Below are 22,569 nucleotides of genomic sequence, written 5' to 3' on the forward strand. Positions count from 1 at the left end.
ATATAAATGGTGGTAGGTTATGGGTTGTCCAGGGACAAAGAAATTAAGAAGGTACTGAAGTTGTCTGCCCTCAAGGAGAGAGTTGAAAGGGAGGTGCGGTAAGAAGAAAGAAGTTGAGAGAATAACTTGGGAGAGGTGAAATGAGATGTGGTTTTATCTACATTTTGTTTAGCAAAGGAATTATGTCAGGTGCTTTTATTCCTAGTGAGAAAAAAAAAAAAAAAACTCAAACTACATAAAATTATTTGAAAGTATTTGAATCATACTTATACTTGATGACCAATTTATATTTACTTGGAATTTTAGCACAAGTTAAATATGAAAAATTCAATGTCTTTCACAGGTGTTAGTATAATATCACAAGAATTAAGACTGAGGAGATGGTTTCAGAGGTTTACAGCTACTGTACCTTGGCTACTTCTTCTTGGAAAGCCACAAGATTCAAATGGGAAATGTTCACTAGGTCAGGCCCATACACGACTGTTATCATCCGATGCTCCAGGCGCCCAATGTTCCCCACATCCAGAAGTTCTCGTAATTTGGGATCCTGGTAATAAATGTTGAAAAAAAATTAGTTTGTAACTAGAGATTTCAAAATAAAATCATAACTTCAAACAATTAAAGCTAGAATGACTTCAAAACAAGGTTACTATTGAAAATGGTATGACTGAAGGATTCCACCCTCGATGGCCTAGAGAGGTGAAGCAACTTGCCTAAAGGTTGTAGAAAGAGAATTTCTGGCTCAAGACCTATGTCCTTCAGTAAATTGCCCTTTCTGTCATCATGACATTCAGCAAAACATTTGTATTGGTCATAATTATCCCTTTCTTCCCTTCTATCATCCCATGAATTGCATATCAAAATGAGAAATCTCCACCTCATTCCTTGATTCATGGACATATCAAGAAAAGAAGGTTGTTCTTGAGGTGTCAAAAGTTATCATTATGCCTGTTATAGTTTGGATCCTAAATTTTCCCTAGAGGCTCATGTGTTAAAAGCTTAGTTATCAGTTTGGCACTATTAGGAGATGGCAGAAACTTTAAGAGGTGGAAATTAGTGGATGGTCTTAGGTTACTGGGGTCCTGCCTTTAAAGGGATATTGGGTCTTAACTCCTCCCCTTCCTATCTTTTTTTTTTTTTTTTTTTTTCACTTCCTGGTAATGAGGTGAATAAATTGCTATGCTATATGCTCCTACCATGATATGCGCCCACCTTGCACCAGAGGACTAGAACAATCAGTGTCCCTGATCATGGACTGAAATTTCCCAAACTATAAGCCAAAATGGCCTTTTCTCTCTGTAAGTTGTTTATCTCAGGTATTTTTAATGCCATCTAGGGCTGGAGCAGAAACTTAACCAAGGCTCTTCGAAGTTGACACTGAGTAGGGATGTGAAAAATGACAGCACCTACCATGAATAGGTTAATTAAAATGCCATCCTCAGAATGTTCTGGATTTGGAATAGAGGGAATTTCTGCCATCTTTTCAGAACAAGCTGCATTCTTTGGAACATCATAAGTGAGAATCCCTTGGTGATACAGTCTTTCTGGGAAAGGGAAGTTTCCAAACTTTCAGAACTCAAAATAAAGCCTAAAATAGGGCTTAGTCAACTTGGCTGGATTTATTTTCCTCCCGCAGGACAGGCCCTAAAGGACTTCTCAGTCCATGCAGAAAATTAGCATCAAATCAATCACTTAGCAAATTTGCTGCCAGCTTCTGAACAAGGAATAAACTCGAATTCTTATTTATTTAGCTAAATTCCGGGCCAACAGGACCTGATTACTGAGGCTGGTTATTCTGACCTCCCTTTTGAGGTTTTTATATACACCATCCTTACAAAGAAAGAGCGAAATTGAAAAACCAACAAAGAAAACAAACAAAATCTTTCCAGCTGAGTTACTTTATTTGGTGCCATTAATTCTCTCTTTAGTTAATAAAACTTTTTCCTGTGTTTGGCTGCACAAAGAGGAACATTTTCAGGTAAGTTATGAAGTGAGAAAACCCCATTTCGAAGCTTTGCCCAATAAAACTGAAATCTCAACTGGACTAACAGGTTGAGAGCTTATCAAGTAAATTAGGCCTCCCAGAAAGATCAAAAGCTACTCAAATGCATCAGTTTTTATCACCCAGAAAAGAAGAGGTGTGTAGTAAAAGTTTTATGGAATAAACAGTAATAGCAAAAAAAAAAAAAAAAAGTTTTTTTTTTTTTTAACATTCTAGCATTAATGAAAGATTAAAGGAGAATTTCAGGAAGAATAATCATTTTGAAAAGGCTAATTAAACAAGTACACCAGCTGTTCTGTGAAATGATTAATTGCACTGCAATTTTTGAACACAATTGAGGCAAGGTTAGGGAGAAAACATGCTTGATCAGTACTTAGAATTTTACTTTTTCTTTTTGTATACTTAGAAGAGAAAAATTATCAGGAACCACCCAAAACATGTAATTATAAATCACAAGCTTAAAGTCAGTGTTTACAGAGTCCATCAATATCTCTACTTCTACATCAATATTCCCCTCTTCTATTTAAGGGGGAACTGTTTGGGAATAAATAGGCTCTGTACTTTGGACTTCTTTTCCTTTAAGTGAGGGCCATGGGAATAACCCTCTGCCTTTTTCTGTCCCAAGCATTTTTGGTTCAGTCGGTACTACTTTATTGTCTAATTCTCATGTCCATTCAAAACACTTTTGCTAGCAAGACATGGTGGCATGTGCTACTTGGGAGACTGAGGCAGGACATTTGTGAATTCAAGGTCAGCCTGGGCAACATATGAAATTATGAGATCTGTCTCAGAACAACAAAGGGTTGTGGGTATAGCTGAGTGGTAGAGTGCTTTTCCTAGCAAGCACAAGGCCCTGAGTTCAATTCCCCACATCACACACACCAACAAAACAAAACAAAACAAAAATAACAAAAACCCTTCTGCTCAAATTGTTGACTGCCTAAAGTGCTCTAGTTTTCAGCATTGCTGGGATAATTTGTGAGGTTTGCAGGTTCACTTGAATTATCACTGGGATATATAAACTAAAAACAAGTAGAGACCACCTGGGAGGGATTGCCCAGAACAGAAGATAATTCTGGAAAAGAGCTAGAATTCTCACTGTCTCTAATAATATTAGATACAGTCAACAAGAATTAATAAGATGATCAACTCTCGGTGGCATCTTTGTAAAGTTTTCCCACTTAACAGTTATGTATCTATTTAAAAAGACTCTTGGACTGGGTTTGTGGATCAGTGGCAGAGCACTTGCCTAGCATGTGTGAAGCATTGGGGTTGGTTCTCAGCACCACATATAAATAAATAAAATGAAGGTCCATCAACAACAAAAAAATATTTAAAAAAAATAGAATATATAACATCAAGTCAGTATTTCTTCATGGAGTACACTGATTCGAAACTCTTTTTTCTCCACCATTGATCATTGTATTTATCATTGAACATCATCTTGTTTTCAACTATTTCATTTTTATCAACAACAAACTTGGCTATGTCACAATTTTCCTTTAAGAAACAATTTCTTTTTTCTTTTTACCTGGGCTAATACTTCTCAAATTTCAAACACAATTCCTTTTCGAGCAGCATTGATATGTGAAGGGTATAATGAAAATGATATTCATTTCTTCCAGAACCAAAAGTTGCTCTCAGTCTTTTCCAGATCTTCAGAGAATATGCAAAAGGGAATTATCTGGAATGATGAACTGCAAAAGCACCACAGATTTGGAGGTCCTTACAGATGGAAAGAATTTAATGGATACAGATGTCTAGATATTCATCATTTATGGAGCCATCTCAGATGTAAAAAAATGAATGGCCATCTTCCAAACACAAATAAACAAAATCAGAACAGCAACAATAACAAAGATCTATAGACAATTTTCCTGTAAACTATCTTGTCCCTAAAATCTACTCTACCAAACCTTTCTATGTCTGCATGAATTTTCATGATTGAACCTGCCAATAAACTCCCAGAGAAGGAGTTGCCTACTTTGGTTACTAACAGAAGTAAATGCATCTCTCTGTCCCTACAATTGACATAAATGCTATGAACATTTAAAAAATAAATAAAAATAGAAAAGAAAATGAGCTAGCTCCACAACTCTGCAAAAACATGCATTTTTATGTTGAAGAACACCGAAGTATATAGCTCAGAAATAAGTAAGAGGTGACACCAACTTGGAATTTTCTATTTTTTTCATTATCTGTCACTCAAGGGTTGCTTTTGGCAGAGAATATACTAGATGTGTCTCCACGGTTGGAATTAATCATAGACCAACTAAGAATTCTGGCAGTTCTAATTTAACTCCACTTTTAAAGTTAAGTCCTAGATAATCTCAGGTCCCATAAGAGTTACAAAATAGAAACTAAGTAAATTCATTTTCTCTTAATGATCAGGATTCATGATTGAATTACTTCGTGTCTTTTGCAAAGAGAGTTGTGTTTGCTCTCTAGTGGTTCCCAATTCTAAGTAACTGCTACTAAAGAAAGTATAGACTGTTCTCCACCCAAGAATGGAGTACTCAATTACTGCACATGTTTCTATAATTCTAAAACATATCTTCAAATATTAGAGATTAACGGAAAGAATAAACACAAGCTAAGGAACAATTTTTCAATAAGTGTTAAATGCCAGTTTGAATCCACCTTCCTTAATTTGACTTTTAAAGAAAAACTATTTTCTTTAATACATTTTTGGAATGTATCTTTACTGGTTTTTAGGCTTATTAAAAATTTTTATTAGGTTAAATTTATATGCATGTGTGTACGAGTGTGTGTGTTACTGGGGATTGAACACAGGAGTGTCCTACCACTGAATATATCCCCAGCCCTTTTTAAAAATTTTAATTATGATACAGGGTCTTGCTATATTACCCAGACTGGCCTTATTGTTGTGATCCTCCTACCTTATCCCACTAGCCACTGGGATTACAAGCATGTACCATTGGGCCCAGCAGTTTACTTTATTTTTAGCCCATAATACAGAATTCTCTATCTGTATTACCATTTTGTGGATGCAACTTCAATCCACAATTTATATGAAAGATTAGACACATGAAAGTCTTTCCATTAACTCTATAAAACAACTGAAAATAAAAGAAATGGATTTCTCGCTATACTTATGTGAGATCCATATAAAAATTGGCAAATATTTCAGTTGGTAGAATAAAAAATAAATCAGCATCCATCTGAGTCTTCTCCTGAAATAGTCTTTAAGGTTGTGAGTTAAAAATATAAAATAATCCATATGCTAAATTAAAATAGGAAAGAAATAAGGTCTGATGACACCAGTTGCTTTCCTAGGAAAAAATGGAAGCTAAACGGTCAAGTTTAATTATCAGTTGTACAAGCATCTTTACTAAAAGTGCATGAAATATATAGCAGTTTTTTTTTTTAAAGTAAATGGAGAAAGTATTTAGCTTCCACCTCCTTATCTTGTCAGTGTTTGTCAAACTTTAAAATTCGTTAAGTATAGATAGCTTGTCACTCATGTTTTAAACTCTCCCCACCCTCATCTGCCTTCTTGACATATGCAACCACCTGACTGCCAGCAAAATTCCTAGGCACCTCTGCAGTGCATGCACAAAACCCACATGCCCTAGGGGGAATGGCATGTGCGAAGAAGGCAATTAGGGGGTCATATGCTCCTTCACATTTAAATTCCTGACAGAAGGTGAAACACTACAGCCCTCTTCAGCTTTCAGGTGAGATCAGTGCTTCTAGATAATTTTAAATATCCACCTGTGCAAGGTTTAGAAGCATAATGAGACTTGTTTGTTGAAATACTTTTTAGGATTTTGCCTCATCTTCCTGACTGGTGATATTTTTTTCTCCCCATTTTGTAAAACATCTGCTTCCTACCAAGGATTTTTTTTTTTTTTTTTCTCCTACAGTTAGATGTTACCGAGAGAGCTTCTAGAAACTCAGAACATAATTTAAAATCAAACATCAAAAATGCAGGACTGAGGATTCCCTAATAGTGACCAACACACACAATATTCCCTTTGTTTGGGAAATCTGTGTTTGTGTGTGTGTGTGTAGGCTTTTGGAGGGAGGCAGCAAAGAGTCCACGTTCTTCTTTTATGGCTTTGAGTTTTGGCCTTGTCATTTAAAGCAGTGTGTCCTTGAAAAGTTTTATTAACCATTCTGTGTCTTAGTTTTCTCATCTATGAAATGAGGACAATCCTAGTGTCTCCTTAACAAAGGCTTTATGGGAAATAAATGAATCATTATACATTAAGTGCTGAGAGCCTCAACTAAAACACTGTGAATAGTCAAAGACTAAACCAATAGTTGGAAAATAAGAAACAACATGGGGGCATATATTGGATAATTTAATATTTTACGGGAACCAGAACATTTTAGTATATATCCTTATGTATACGTTTTAGTATATTTACTTACATATACTTTGAGATTTGTCAATTTGTATATATATTTGTGTGTGCATTTATGTTTATGTGGTTTGTGGATACTCAGCTGACTGTATTTTAAACACATGCACTTGTATTATGTATTTCCCTTAATTCACTCTTCCATGGGAAATGGAATTTAAGGAGGAGAGCTAAAGGAAAAGTTATTTCCAGAACTTTTCAGTTTCCAGTTCCTCCATTTAACTGGCTTTGAAACTTAGGCAATGTGTTTTCTCTGAGCTTTTTAGTCTCTGCATGGGGTAGATGTGGTGTTTCTGCATTAGTGTGGTGATCAAAATTAAACCTGGAAATGGTAATGTGCCCCACACACATGAAAAACTAATAAATTTTTGTGGAGACTGCCAGGATTACTTATTTTAAGGATGTCATGAAAAATTGAACTGAGATAAATGTTAGCTGTTACTTTCAACATTATAAATGCTTTTGCAAGTTAAAAAGAGGGAAATTTTCTCATCAATTCAATACAAATAATGAAGGAGTTTGAAGTAGATGGATAATTTATCTCTAAATGTCTAAATAGAGATGCATGTGTTTTCTGAAGGTTGTACAATATTTTAAGATTAATTATTATTTCATTTTCAGATTTTCAATTTATATCTGCTTTCTGAGTAAATATTTGATTTTCAGATGTTTCTTTTATTTACATCTGTTTTCTAACTCTAGATATATGTGAGTTAACTACACTCCATAATATATAAAGCTAGATAATGTATCATGTCATCAGAATCTCAGGGACATGAATCACTTTACAATTCAAAGTCTTGAGGAGGTTTGATGTCTACTTTTATAAGGAATAACTATTAGCATCTAAATAAGTCCTGCCTTAAAAAGCTTGTGTGTGCACGTCTCTTTGAAAATAAGAAAATGTCTTCTAAAATTCCTTACAATTAATCCATCAAAACATTTATGCATGAAGACCAAAGCTGTCATCTCTAAGACCTCAACTTTCAATGAGAAAAAAACATCCTGAGAGTTATGTGATTGTGACTATTCAGTAAGATTAGGCAGGTTAATGATGCCTATATGCCATAAAGAGATTACCAGAATAAGTAGCACAATTCTAAACAGGGAATAAAAAAGGGAATTTAAAGAGTGTAAAGTTCTCTTAATTTCTCAAAATTTTTGCCCAAAATAGTAAGTATAGTCAGGATATTATTGGTCACTCCTTTGCATTTCACTCAATGAATTTTTACTTAATAAATTTTTAGGAAATTGTTTTTTTCCTTTGTTCTCAAATTTTATTTTGTTCTCCTTTCAACTTTTTTTCCTTCATTCACCTCTTTTCAGCCATCTTTTTCTCTTCCCTAGCAAAGTTTTTCCCAGGGGATTCTGTAAATCCATTGGAAAATGAGAAGTCAAGTGTTTTTACAGCTTCCTAAAAGTATGCCCCTTTTTTTTTTCGGTACTGGGGATTGAGCCCAGGGGCACTCTTCCACTCAGTTACATTCCCAGACCTTTTTATTTTTCTATTTTGTTGAGGCTGGAAAATCTTCCTGCCTCAGCCTCCCAAGCTGCTAGGATTACAGGTGTGAATCACTGCATCCAGCAAAAGATGATATTTAATATATGAAATACATTTTAGGTCAAATGTAATAGCACCCAGATTCATATTAAGAGAATTCAAGGGATCACAATGTCAAAGACTGAATGAAATGGTTCTACTTCTTGACTCTAATTGATTGACTCACAGATTTGCAATATGGTTCATTTATGGCAAACACTGTCTATTATTTACTCAAGAAGCAGCAGTATATGACACAGGACCAAGAGGACACACATATTCTCCCTTTTTAAAAAGTAGTTTTCAGTAAACACCTTTTTGTAAGATACAGTTTAGAAGATTAGAAGATTGGTTCAATCTTGTGATTTCATAGTATTGTCAGGTAATTTCAACAAAATGATGGATTGCAATGGGCCAAGGGTAGGTTGCCTCCTGTGGTATACTGGTAAATATTTAACAACACACTTTCAGACAAACAAGGGTGAAGAAAACCAACCAAACACTGAAATCCCTAAAGCCAGGTAAATAACATAAAAGCCGCGATAGTTTAAATTCTAGCATTTACTGATGTCCATGGGGTGAATACTTCCATCATTAGTCATTTCAAGTTATCCACATGACACACTGAATTTGGAGTTGAAAAGAGATTAGTAGTAGCACACTACCATGCAGTATTTAACTGTATGGTTCTAAAAGACACAAGTCTCAAGATCATATATAATCATAACATTTAATGACATAATTAGGAAGTGATGACTTTGAGTATTTTTAAGTGTGTCTTTAACATAATTTATGTGGTGGAGTGGGTCTATTATTTAAGTTATAATGATTTCTGTGTTCAACCATCACTAGTTAATTTAGCAAACACTCAACTATTACATGTCATGAACAGGTACAGCCTGGCTCCGCATATCATACTAGTTGCATCTGTAAGTTAAAACTTACATAAAGAAAGAATCTATACGATCAGGAAGCAGGAAGGGGCCTCAATTTGAACAGCTCTACCCCAAATCTCCGTGGGCATCAATTTTCCCACTTTAGCCCTCCTCTGATTTTTTTCTTCTGGGAAGATTACTTCATGATTGGATTGCCTGATTGTCACAAATCTCTCTTTCCTAGGCATTCTCTGAGATATGTAAGAGAATCCTACTCTGAGTACTCCCCAAGAATGGTCCTTCTGGGCTGAGTAAGCTCCCTGTGCTCTCTTCCAGATGAGGTGGGTTTTGGACTATGATGTTAAAATTCAATACAGACCAACTTAAAAGGAAAGGAACTTAGGGCATTTCCAAAGTATAACTGTACTTTCTTCTGATGAAAGAATCTGTTCCTTTAGGAGCAGTCTCCTGGTGGGCCAGTGCCCAAAGGCTCCTTTACAGAAGATTCAGAACTTTTCTTGTTTTTGTGGGCATCTGCCTCCTAGTCTTTAGTCATCTATTGAATGAATGTTTAAGCCCCTACTATTTACCTGTTATTGTGAAGTTGATGGAGTTGATGGAGGTGAACAAAAATTGATACTATACAACTTGGTGGCTTACAATCTGGTAAGGAAACAGGCATTAAAAGAATCAAAGAATCTCTTTAAAAAGAGCAAGAGAGTATGGTAGGGAAGATTAATAAAATTAATGGTATCAGAGAGGGCTTCCCTAATGAAGTACTTGATGAACTGAAATTTGGAAAATGTGAAAGAGTCTTCATCAGATGAGGGAGTAAAAGTTAGAAGCATTTCAGGCAGGAGGGAAGTATATGTGAATGCCCTGAGGTGGGAGGAAGAGTAGTAAATTTGAAAAAGTCTAAATTATGAGAAGAGGTTGGGTCAGATGAAACACGGGAAACAGATAGGAGGCCAACCTACTCAAGGAGGTGCGATCTGTTCTCATTAAGGCATTTTCTAAGCCCTAGAGCAAGATAAGCCATTGAATAGTTTCAGGCCAGGGAAAGTTAGGATGCCACTGGGCAGTCAGGATGCCATTGGGTAGAATGTGACTGACTGGAGTGGAAGGACCTGCAGCATTTCAGGTGGGAGAGGCTAGCAGTGTGGGCCTGGAATACAGAGGTATAATTGGACAGATTGGACAGCTATATAAGAGGCAAAATAAGCTGGACTTGAAGTCAGATTGGGTATTGGGGTTGAAGAGGTGGATATGTGAGCAATAATTCCCAATTTCTGATCTGCACATCTGAGAAAACAATGGTATAGTCAAGAGAGACAGGAATACTTAGAGAAAGACCAGGTATTTTTTGTCTATTTTTTTTGTTGTTGTTGTTAAAATCTTTTTTTACAGACACATTTTGATTCATTATACACAAAAGGGGTACAACTTTTCATTTCTATGATCGTATGCAATGTAGATTCACACAATTCATGTAATCATACATATACATAGGGTAATACAGTCTGTTTCATTCTACTCTCTTTCCACCCCCCACCCCCTCCCATCCCATTTTCCTCTACACCATCCAAAGTTTCTTGTTGGCAAGGCTATTCCTACTGCAGAAAATAAATCCCACTGGAACAGTCGTATCTACCAGAAAGTGGCTATAGAAAACAAAGCCTCTGATTTCATCTTTATTCTGGATAGAATTCTCAATACAAAAGCAACCCGTAGAGCAAGATGTCAAATATATTTGATACACATTTTCCTTTTCCATTGATTTCTGGTCATTTTACTTTCATCCCATGATTATTACTATTTTTTTGATTCTCACATTTAAGTGATTTTTTGTTTATCAAAATATAGCCCAGGAAAACCAAATGAAGTATAGGTTTTGTTTACTAAAGAATAGCTTCTAAAGAGACTCAGAGAAGTGACACATTTTGGATAAATCTCCACAGAGGATAGATGTTGAAGATTTCTGTGCATTGTTGCATTCAGAAGTGAAAAGGGACACTTTAATAATAAAGGCATTTTATCAAAACCATTGATTTCTAAAGCCATTGTGTTTTATGTAGGTGGTTTGAATAGTGATTTATAACTAACAATACATCTTCAAAGTTTGACAAAGTAGATGTTTCTTTACATATAACAAAAGAAGTATAAATTACTATCTTCCTGCAAATTTGAATTTCCAAAATCCAAGTGGTTTGCAAAATTCTTAAATATTTTAGTAGAATATTCAAGGCAGCATATCTCACAGAAATCATTTAATTACATAGGAACTGTATATAGCTTTTAAAAGTGAGTTTTATGAAGTATTTTAAAGGATAAGTTACAGCATGCATTGTAAAAGCATTCAACTATTACTTTTCATAGTAAAAACATTAAGAACTTGTACATAAGATATTGATTATGTGAAGACAGAGTAAGGGAATGATATACAATATTAGTAGTGCTGATTTCTTACAAGGTAGGATCATGGGTGACTTTATTTCGGATGAAAGAAGTTTCTGATTGTGAATCTATTGCATACCCTTATAAAAGTTCAAGCAATTTAGAAAAGTGTAACAGAATGAACAGAAGTTTGAACCCTGCCAGTCATAAGCAAGCACGGAGTACATGATGAAGAACATTTTTCTAGAAAAGTGCTGTCTAATGAAACCTATGGTGATGAGGGAAATAGTCTATATCTGTGTCTTCAATATTGTAGCCACTAGACACACGTGACTATTGAATGCTTGAAATATTGCTACTGAAACTTGGAAACTGATTGAATTTGATTAAATTAAATTAAATTTGGATGTGTTTGGATTAGATTAGATAGCCACATGAAGCTAGTGACCAACTTGTTAAAGAGTGAAGTTCTAGCCATTTCTTTACATAGCTACACATGCAAGCAAATAATTTTACATAAATAAGGTCAAATTTATGTACTTATTTATAATCTGTGTACTTATCAATATTATGAAAAATTTGTGAATATAGGAATGTATTTCTATTTTTTTACTGTATATTTTATTTTTTTATTTTTTATTTTTATAGACTGCATTTTGATTCATTGTACACAAGTGGGGTACAACTTTTCATTTCTATGGTTATGCATGATGTAGATTCATACCATTCTGTAATCATACATATACATAGGGTAATACTGTCTGTCTCAGTCTATCTTTTGTATTTCTCTTTTAACTGCTTCTGTAGTATTTCTTTATTTTTCTTTGCTAATTTTTTTATTGGTGTATTACAGTTGTACATATTGATGGGATTTGTTGTTATATATTGGTACATGCACACAATATAACACTATAATTTGGTCCAAACATTCACTCTATAGTATTTCTTTATATGGATGTACCATCACTTATTTAACACGTCTCATCATTATATAGGTTTTACTATCACAAACAATGTTTCATTGAACATCTTCATGCACATAATCATATTTTTGACGGATGATCTTCTTGGGATAAATCACCAGTATAAAACTGAAGAGTAAAAGGAAAGGTATTGATATTGCCACTTATGATACAGATGGCCTGATGTTCTCTGAAGAGTGTTAATTAATGTCCCATAAACAACATATGAGGTCACTACCATGGTTTATTGACAAATTTTTCATCCTTAGCAGTCCATTGAAAGAAAAACTGTATCTTGTTATTATTTTCCTTTTATTTTTTTCAGTCAGAATCATTCTAGTAGAATATTCACATTTTCTTAATGATTTAAGCAGTTTTTATTGACCTATGGCCTGGCATACACTTACAATTTTATTTCCAAATGATATATGCATTAACGATACATCTTGTCATGATGTAGTTTCTCTTTTAAATTGGAAAGTTTTTGAAATTCACATCTATTGATTTTATTATAATTTTCTGACATTGCCACAAGTAGTGTTCCTTATCTTGACATTACAAAAACATCCTACTTAAAGAATTTATTTTCTCAACCCTTTTTATGTATTTTGCAAATATTTACATAGACCATGCACTTTTAGTACATTACTGTTCTGTAATATTAAGAAAAATATAAAAAGGAAATAAAGTTTTTTCAAAACAAAGAATCCATTGTTCCTTTGCACTAATGTTTTCTTTGCAGTGTACAGATAAGGATTTATAAATGCCAAAGTGTTCATTTATATTTTTTATTTATCCTGTTTAGATTTTTAAAAGGAATTTTGAATATTGTTTGAAAATTATATACTAGCACAGAAGGAGACAGCTAATAGCCCATGTTCTGCATTTTCCTGGTAATGTTATTACATCACTCCCAGGTATGCTTACTTGGCACATCTAATGTCCTTGAATTTTAGCCCCCAGATGTTGTACATTGTTAAATTCCTCAGTCCCAGAAGACCTTAAAATGGCTCTGTAATTGTCATCCTCTAATATCTGAGCACTTGAATAGAAATCCCCAGTGTTACGTTGTGTATAAATGATTTTGTAGTAGAGGTCACTTAAGTAAGCCCTTAATCAATGGCCACTGGTGTAAAGTTATATGACTGCTGTTTTGGCTAATTGCATTGTGCTCAAACTCCTTAATACACAGATAAAATTAGAAATTCAACAGTATTGAAAAATATTGAATACTTCTTAAAGAGACTTTCAGTGTCTTCTTTTGTCTTTTAGAGAAATAAAGAGCACTGTCATTATATGCATGAAAGATAATATCCACAATTCCAAACACTAAATCTTTATGGTTTAAAGGAAAGTAAGCACAATGTCCTTGGATGCACACATTTCACACTTCACATTTAATCCTCCTCTGCTTTACCTGTGTTGAAGCTGGGTCATGTCTGGGGGAAATGTTTAAATGTGGTTTTCCAGTTACCATCACAAATTCTTCCTGAAAATCACTAATAGTGTCTTTCTCCAAATCATCTTAGAAAATTCCTTCATACATAAGGAAGAATGGCTGTATCATTTGTTAGGTCAATAGTTTAATTCTTTTTTTTTTTTAATAATAAAAGCTCTGCTGGGGAAGGGGCTTTAAGCCTTCAAGCCACAGAAGAAGTGAAGGGAATCTAATGAATCTGGTAAATGAGGCCTAGTCAGTCACTGGGCAGAAGGGTCTGGGGTAAACCACTGCCCTGTGAGTTTTGGTGGATTCATAATATCCCAATGCACCTACAGAACACCTCTGTAATATATACTCCAGAGCAAAACTGGGCTTTCTGGTGGGAACTCATGGATTTCTACTAGGGTCATGAGAAGAGAATTTTAGGATAATAGGCAAATAGTACCATGAAAAAATAAGACCTGAAATGCTTACAAAGGAATGAGTTGAGGGGAGACAACTCTCCTTGATATACCACACTTCCATCCACCTTACCATCTGGTGAATGGCAAGATGAGGACTTGAGAATTGCCTTCTTCAAAATGGCTTCCTGGAATTTTATATCACAGACTTTCAGGAAACTCTGAATGTTCACATGACCTTTACTATAGGAATTTGTTCACATATACGCATGAATATTCCAAGAGCTCTACAAATATAGACATACTTCATCTGTTCGTTGGCTAGCTCCTTTTTAAATTCATCTGACAACTTTATGTGTTTATTGCCATTTTCTACAGTAGGGATATGTTTGTGAACATGACACCACCTTTGCCCTGAAGGTTCAAATGATCAAAATATATAGACCCTTTGAGCATAATCAGACAAGAGCTTCTGAAACTCAGAAAGTGGCCACCTGAATCTCTGTAAGGAAGCTATAAAGAGTAAGATATAAGGCTGGTTGGTATTTCAGCAGAGAAAACTTAAGGTGAATTCATCTTTTAAAAGTTTGTAGATGCATGATACTGTTAAAATAATGTTCTTAAAATACTACTGGAAACACTAGTAGAGTGCATCAAAGAGTCACTGAATATTTCCTGCACACTTAGGCAATAAAATTCCATGAACTATATTTGACCAATAAGTTCTTTTTAAATCAATGTTACTAGCTCTCTAGACCTCCTAAAATTTTTGTCTTTTTATAGGTTTGAGAAGTTAAAATCAGGTGGAAGTCATGCTTTTAGAAATTAAGGAACCCATAGGTTATTTTTTATTATTAAGGGCATAATAGAAGCTTTGACATTTTATATAACCAACTAAGCTGATTAGGTAATCATGTGAATGAACGGACTGCAGTTCTCATAGTTTGCATCTGGAATGTCCCTCAGAGGCTCATCATATGTTAAAGGCTTGGTCAGAACATCCATGGTGCTGTTGGGAGGTGGCAGAACCCTTGGGAGGTGAGTCCTAGTAGAAGGAAGTTAGGTCACTGGAGGAAGTGTCTTTGAAGGGACTTATTGGGAACTGTACCCCTTTCTGGTTTTTCTTTGGTTTCTGCTTACCATGAGGCAGGCAGCTTCCTCTGCCACAATCTTCTGCCACCATGATGTTCTGCCTCACTACAGGCCCAGAAACAACAGAGTCAACTGACCACAGGCTGAAACCTTGACACTGTGAGCCAAAACAGACCTTACCTTCTTTTAAGTTATTTATCTCAGGTATTTTTTATAGGGAGAAAAAAATGACTAACAGTAGTGGAAACGTTCCTTGGTGATCCCTTGGTTAAAGATACTGATATATACTTAATTTTGACCTTCTATAAGAATTTTTGACATGATTAATCTTATCAAAACCAAAATATTTTTCTATATTTGATAACTAAGAACTCAAGAAGATGAGGCCTGATGGCATCATTTTAGTTTCTTACACACACATTTTGTTAAACCTTCAAATCACATGGGTTTTTGCATTAAAAGAAAAATTTACATTTGCATCAAGTTGGTATGTATATATACATGCATATGGGAGAAACCTCTATACCACTGCCCTGTTGCATCCTTATCTTCTACAAAAATAAAAATGAAAGTATAAATTTAAGTTTATATTTTCTCATAAATATGAATGTAGGTTGTAGGTTGAATTTTCTAGAAAACTTGAAAAAATATACAGTACTTTTCTAATATGCTTATACTTTACAGTTAATTTCAGTCTTTAAATTGGCAAAAACATTTACTTAAAATAAAACTTCTCATCACTTTCTTAATGTAGTCAGACCCTTACCTCACACTAATATACAGAAATTAACTCAAAATGTATCATAGATCTAAATATAAGAGCTAAAACTATAAAGATCTTAGAAGAAAATATAGCTACACATATTTGAGGTAATGGTTTCTTGCACAAAAAGAGCACGAGCAACAAAACAAAAAATTAGCTAAATTTGATTTTATCAGAAATAAAAACAACAATATTAGGATCTGGGTTTAGCTCAATGGTAGAGAATATCTGCCTACCATGTGTGAATCCCTGGGTTCACACCAATACCAAAAACAAAAACTGAAAACCGAAAGTCCAACAAAGGTAAAAATGCATTGCATTGTGAAGGATAAAGAAAAAAAGATAACCAATACAAAATGGGAGAAAATATTTGTATATTCTACCCAACAAGAGACTTATCAAAGGTACTGTAGTCAAGGATATGTAATGTGGTGAAAAGTTTGCAATTCCTTAAAGTGGTAGGCATAGTTACCTTCTGACCCTGCAATTCCTCTTCAGTGTATATACCCAGGAAAAATAAATGCATGTCCACCAAAAAACTTCGACATGAAAGTTTATAGTAATATTTGCCACAAGAGCCGCAAAACTGAAACAACCCACATGTCCATTAACTAGTAAATGGATAAGCAAAATGTAAGCATATCTATTTAATGTAATATTTACCAATTAAAAAGTACAAAGTACCCATGGATGCTGGGAAGAGTATGAAACTTAAAAATATTATGATCATTAAAGAAGCCAGTTACTGAAGATCCTGCATTGTATGATTACATTTATATGAACTTGCTACAATAGTCAGATCTATCAAGACAGAAAGGACAGAAAGATTAATGGTTGCAATGAGAGAAAGGAGGAAGGAGAGTGCTTGCTAGTGAATATAGGATTTCTTTTTAGAGTGATGAAAACATCCTAAAATTATGTATTAGTAATGGTTGTACAGCCCTGAGTACTATACTAAAATATTGAATATAATAAAAAAAAATTGAACTGTATGCTTTCCAAAGGCTATTTAATTGGTATGCAAATGCAGATGTTCATGCTACCTGTGTATCTCCCTAATATGCACAGATGCTTGGAAAAAAGTTGCTCCTGATCATATGTGAGAACCACAGAATTCAGTGTGTTTGAAGGAAACTTCAGATTGGTTTTCCTCTTGTTTGGTGATTAAGCTTTCTTGGCTTGATGACAGGTGGTGAGTTTAAGGGAATAACGATGATTACAACAGCAGATTCCACCTAGATAGATATGCTTCAGTCAACACAATATGCAGAGCTTACAAGGATACATTTAGCTAGGTATTAAGACTTTCCATGCTTAACTCTCTTCAGTTTTACCTTACTGCTTTCACTTCATCCAAATGCTGGGCAGTTTCCAAATTTTAACCTCATTCTTATGTATATAAATTAAAAAAAAAAAAAAAGTTTGAACTAGGTCTGGCATCTTTCAGACATGTATAGTTACAGGTAAGTCTATCTAAAATCTGGAGCCTACGACCCAGTAGCTGACACTGTTTTGTTCTACTCTTTTGCCTTCTGTGTAAATGAATGAAACTGAATAGAGAATAAAGTTAAAGGAAAATAACACCTTCAAATCAATAAAGTTCTTTCTTATTTTGGCAGAGAATAAGAGAAGAATATTTAACTTCTTAACTTAAAAAAAGTCGCAAGACCTGGCATAGGCCAGTTTTTGGGGGGCAATATTTAGAAGATTAACATTAACATTTATACATCTCAAAATATTTTCAGAACTAAAGATGCTGAACACAGGCCATTGCTGTTGTACCAATGATAATTATTGCAGTCTTCTGATTATGTTAAAATAAATATTGAATCCTTCCAAATATCAGAAACTGTAACTAAAATAAAGCTTTTTTGGAACTCAAATAATTACCTCTACTATTTTTATTTTTTACCCTCATGTATTCAGTTATTTATTCAGAAAATATTTGAGTTGCTACATGGTGCATATCGCTATGCCAACTGACTCTTATTTGTGTTTTTATAAAATACATTTGTGAAATATTTTTATGAAAGGCATTAGTGTCTTAGACAAGAAACCACCCTATAAATCTAAGTATCATTATCTAAACATCAGGAAATGTTTTTTATTCCGATATTTAACAAATATGTCATGTGGTTATAATGCCTGATTTAGGTGAGCTATGGAAGAGTGCATGAGAAAGTGTTTTTGAGCTGAAACAGATTGCTCTGGGGGCATACCCTTTTCCTTTAAGCCAGAGTTGATTACTAGCTCATTTTAAAGTCCATTTACTACCTTGAGTAAAGAGAATGATTTTGTTAACCAAACACATGATAGAGTGCAACATCTTTATAAAATCCTCAAGCTCATTCTAAACGTAATTTTAAATTTACATGTGATGTCAGATCTGTTTTAGTCCCTTTTTCCGTTGCTGTAACTAAATGATCTGACCAGCACAATTATAGAGGAGGAAAGGTTTATTTGGGGACTCATGGTTTCAGAGGTCTTAATCCATAGAAGGCCAGCTCTCTTCTTCAGGGCTCAAAGTGAGGTTGAACATCATGGCTCAAGAGTGTGGCAGAGCAAAGCCAGCTCTCATCTTCAGGAAGAAGAGAGAGAGAGAGAGAGAGAGAGAGAGAGAGAGAGTGCCTCTACTCTCCAAGTACAAAATATATACCCCAAAGCCATGCTTCAATTCCCACATCCTCCAGTCAAACTCTACCACTTTAGTTACCACTCAGTTAATCCCCATCAGGGCACTAAATAACTGATTGGGTTAAAACTTTTACAACCCAATCATTTCTCCTCCGAACCTTCTTGCTTTGTCTCACATGTGAGCTTTTGGGGGACACTTCGTATCTAAACTATAACAGATCCTAAACTATGTGAAAACAGAAACTTTTCAATTGGACATAAGATTTCAACATTGTCCTGTCCATAGCTATTATAAACATATGTTGACAGATTTATTTTTAAGGGATAACATATATACATTAAAGAGCACAGAGTGCATTAGTTTAAGTGTATAGCTTGAGGATTTTTATATTTGTACACATTCTGTATTCACACACAGTTTAGGATACAGCACATTCCCAAATCCCCATATATTCTAGTCATTTAAAAATAATTTCTTTATCTACATGACAAGAAAAAATTATATATATGTAATATATGTATGCTGTACAACATGATGTTTATATATATATATATATATATATATATATATATATATATATATATACCTATACATGTGGAATGGCTAAATCAATCTATTTAACATATGCATTTCCTCACATACTTTTTTGGTCATTTAAAATTTTTGCCTTAGTACATTATAGTTATACATAATATTGGCGTTTATTTGACATAATCATATATGTATAGAATATAATTTGCTCCACTTCAGCCTCCAGTGCTTCTTCTTTCCCTTCCATCCTCCCTTCCCCTAACCCTTCCTCTGGAAAACTGATCAATTTTACATCTAATTTTTTAAAGTTCTTAGTTTTAAATCTATTAGACTCAGCCATTTTTCATTATCCTGGTTTCATCCATTCATTCACCCGTTCATGAATTCAACACATATTTAATAAAGGCATATGTTTATAGTACATATAATGTTTCTCTGTAGAAGAGCACCTAATAAACTAATGAACAAGAAAATTTCAGAGAGTGCTAAATCTATAAAGAAGATAAAATGAGGCAAAATTAAATAATGAGTGGAATGGAGGTAGGACTATCTTTAGATGACCACGAGAGAGGGACCTATGTGATGAGGCACAGATAAGGAGAAGAAGGAGCCATACAATAAGGGGAATAAGGGGAAGAACGTTCCAGGTAATGCTAATGCTCTGAGGTTAGAATGCATTGACTTGTTCCAAGAACATAAAGTTCAGAGAAGTTGGAACTTATCAGGAGTTAGGGACACTGGTTTGTGATGAGGTGGTGGGGTGGGGGACAACCTCTGGATTAAATATTGTGGACTCTTATAGAGTAGGGTTTGAAACATAATGGAAAGCTCTTAGGCTTAATACAGGTTAGTGACAAAACTTGACTTATATTTTTGGAAGATCACTTTGTCTGTTATATACAAAATGGGAAGCAAGGAGGCCAGTTAAGAGACTATTTCAATGTAGAATCTGTGGAGATGACAGAAGAGAATGTGCCCACATGTAATATGGACATGGAAACAACAGGCCTTGCTAGGGGATGGCACACAGGGACAGTGGTTGTTGGTGCTGAGGGGCAGCCAGGGGGTTAAGGGAGTGGATTACTGGTATTTACCTTCAGGCATGTTATCCCACAATTATTTTAGAAAAACATATATTTATGAAAATGAATCCAAAAGAAAGGTAATTTTTAACAAATCGAAAATCAAGAAATACCATAAAATGGTTTTCAACATCTTATTTTAATGAAAAGGTTCAGGGCTCAGAAGGTATTTTTTAGAAATTCTGTCAATCTATCATTATAAGGACAATTTATACCTCTAATAATACAGAAAAGAAAAGATGTAAAACTTTTTTTTTTATTTATGAAACTATAAAGTCCCTTGTTCAAAGTTTGCAAGGTTAAAATAAACAAAAACAAGTGTATTTAAAAAAAAATACACATTTAAAATTTGTTCTAATTAGTTATACAAGACAGTAGAATGTATTTGGACACATCATACATAAATGGAGTATAACTTCTTATTCTTCTCATTGTGCATGATGTAAAGTTATATCAGTTGTGTAATCATACATGCACATATGGTAATAACCTCAGATTAAAATGTAAATATCTTTAAGGGGACACTTGTTTACTGAATTGGATAAATAGGGCAATAGTATAGATGTGTGTGTGTGTGTTTGTGTGTGTGTGTTTGGTACCAGGGACTGAACCCAGGGGCATATTTACCACCAAGTGACATTTCCAGCCCATTTTATTTTTTATTTTGATACAAGGTCTTGATATATTGCTCAGGGCCTTACTAAGTTGCTGTGTCTGGCCTTGAACTTGCAATCTTTCTGTCTCAGCATTCTGAGTAGGTGGAAGTACAGGTGTGTGCCACCATGCCTGGCTAAGGCAATAATTAATAAATAGAAGCAATCATACTGCTAGTAGTAATGTCATGTCAATCAAGTTTTTATTCTGCATCAGGCACTTTTAAAAAACTTTCCTTATATTAGCCTTTTGAAATAGGTGCTATTATTTTATTTCAGAGGAAGAAACTAAGTCACAGAGAGGTTAAGTAACTTGCTGTATATACACCTAATATGAAAACCTTGTTTTTCAAATCTGTAGAGAAAGCAATGCATTATTAAATAAACAATGGGAAGATTTTTTTGAACTATTTGGAAAAACAACGCTGATCTTTATCTCAGTAATATCATAGTTATGATTAAATAAAATCTACATATAAGTAACAAAAGCATGATGATTAAATTGTAGGAAATTTGTATATACTATTGAGATAGGAAGATACCATGAGAGATGACGCTTAATATAAAATAAATACACTAAAATTAAAAAGAATACAATACACTGAAAACATATGACAAAGAGAGAGGTTGATGATTTTAGTGTAAATAGAGTTTACAAATTCTTATATTGGAAAACATAATCAGCAGAGGCATAAAAATATATGTGCAAGGAAGTCAGTTATGGTGTTGTATGCCCTAATGAAAAATTGGAAGCAATCATTGTATTCAATTATGGGGAAATAATCAATTAATCAAGTGAACTAAGTCCAGTGATTGGAATACTGAGTAATCCTTAAAACAGCCTGTAAGCAATTTCTTCTAAAACCTTATGAGCCCTGAGCCTTTTCTTTAAAACAAGATACTGAAAACCATTTTCAGGTGTTTCTTGATTTTTGATTTGTTAAAAATCGCCTTTCTTTTGGATCAGTTTTCATAAATGCATTTTTTCTAAAATAATTCTAAAAAATTATTTTTTCCAAAATAATTGCCTGAAAGTAGATACCAATAATCTACCTCTTTAGGCCCCTGGCTGTTCCTCAGCACCAACAATCACTGTCCCCATGTGCCATTCCCTGTTACCTCCATATCCACTTTACATCTGGGCACATCATTCTGTTCATCTCATCAAGAGGAAATATCAAAATCTGGTTAGAAGAAAATAGGTTGCAGAATGGAATGTGCTATTTTGTTGTTGAGCATAATCTTGCATGTGTGCTGTGTGTTCACACATATAAAAACACTCGCAATATACAACACATTTTATTTCTTACTTGAGTAGAGAGGGGAATTATTTTCTTTTGCATATTTTTAAAAATTTTCCAATATTCTACCTTGTAATTCATTGTCTCTCTTATTGGATTATATAATAAAATGAAAGTTTACTTTAAGCCTTAATTGATTTATGTTTTCCACATTTAGTGACACTTCATAGAATCTTTTTCTTTCCCCTGGTAAATTAACTTTAAAAGTCTCCCAATGAGGCCTGGGGTTGTGACTCAGTGGTACTCTGCTTGCCTAGCATGCGTGAGGCCCTGGCTTGATCCTCAGCACCACCTGAAAATAAAAAATAAAGGTATTGTGTTCACCGACAGCTAAAATAAAATATATTTTTTTTGAAAAAGTCTCCCAATGATATGAATAACAAATATCTTCGGAAACTAATAAATTCTCTATTTAGACAGTCAATACTCCAGGGCCTTCTGCTGCACACCTCTAGTGGACACCCTCAGATCGTGCTATAAAATATAATATTCTATATCATATTTCAGAG

At 34.3% G+C, this 22,569-nt stretch overlaps 1 protein-coding gene and 1 long non-coding RNA gene across 4 annotated transcripts in view; one reads left to right on the forward strand and one right to left on the reverse strand.

Moving 5' to 3' along the window:
• The window catches only part of LOC306655128, a 554,397-nt gene that overhangs the window by 324,608 nt on the left and 207,220 nt on the right, over positions 1–22,569 (forward strand). The window lies entirely within an intron of this gene.
• PLCB1 (phospholipase C beta 1) overlaps positions 1–22,569 on the reverse strand; it is a 722,251-nt gene that overhangs the window by 261,832 nt on the left and 437,850 nt on the right. For all 3 annotated transcript variants that reach the window (XM_079129398.1, XM_079129397.1, XM_079129399.1), the window contains exon 4: positions 410–547. In XM_079129398.1, the coding sequence (XP_078985524.1) occupies positions 410–547 (138 nt within the window). The remainder of the gene's footprint in view (positions 1–409; positions 548–22,569) is intronic.

The sequence above is a fragment of the Sciurus vulgaris genome (genome assembly GCF_902686455.1).
Source record: "Sciurus vulgaris genome assembly, chromosome: 2".
Lineage (NCBI taxonomy): Eukaryota > Metazoa > Chordata > Mammalia > Rodentia > Sciuridae > Sciurus > Sciurus vulgaris.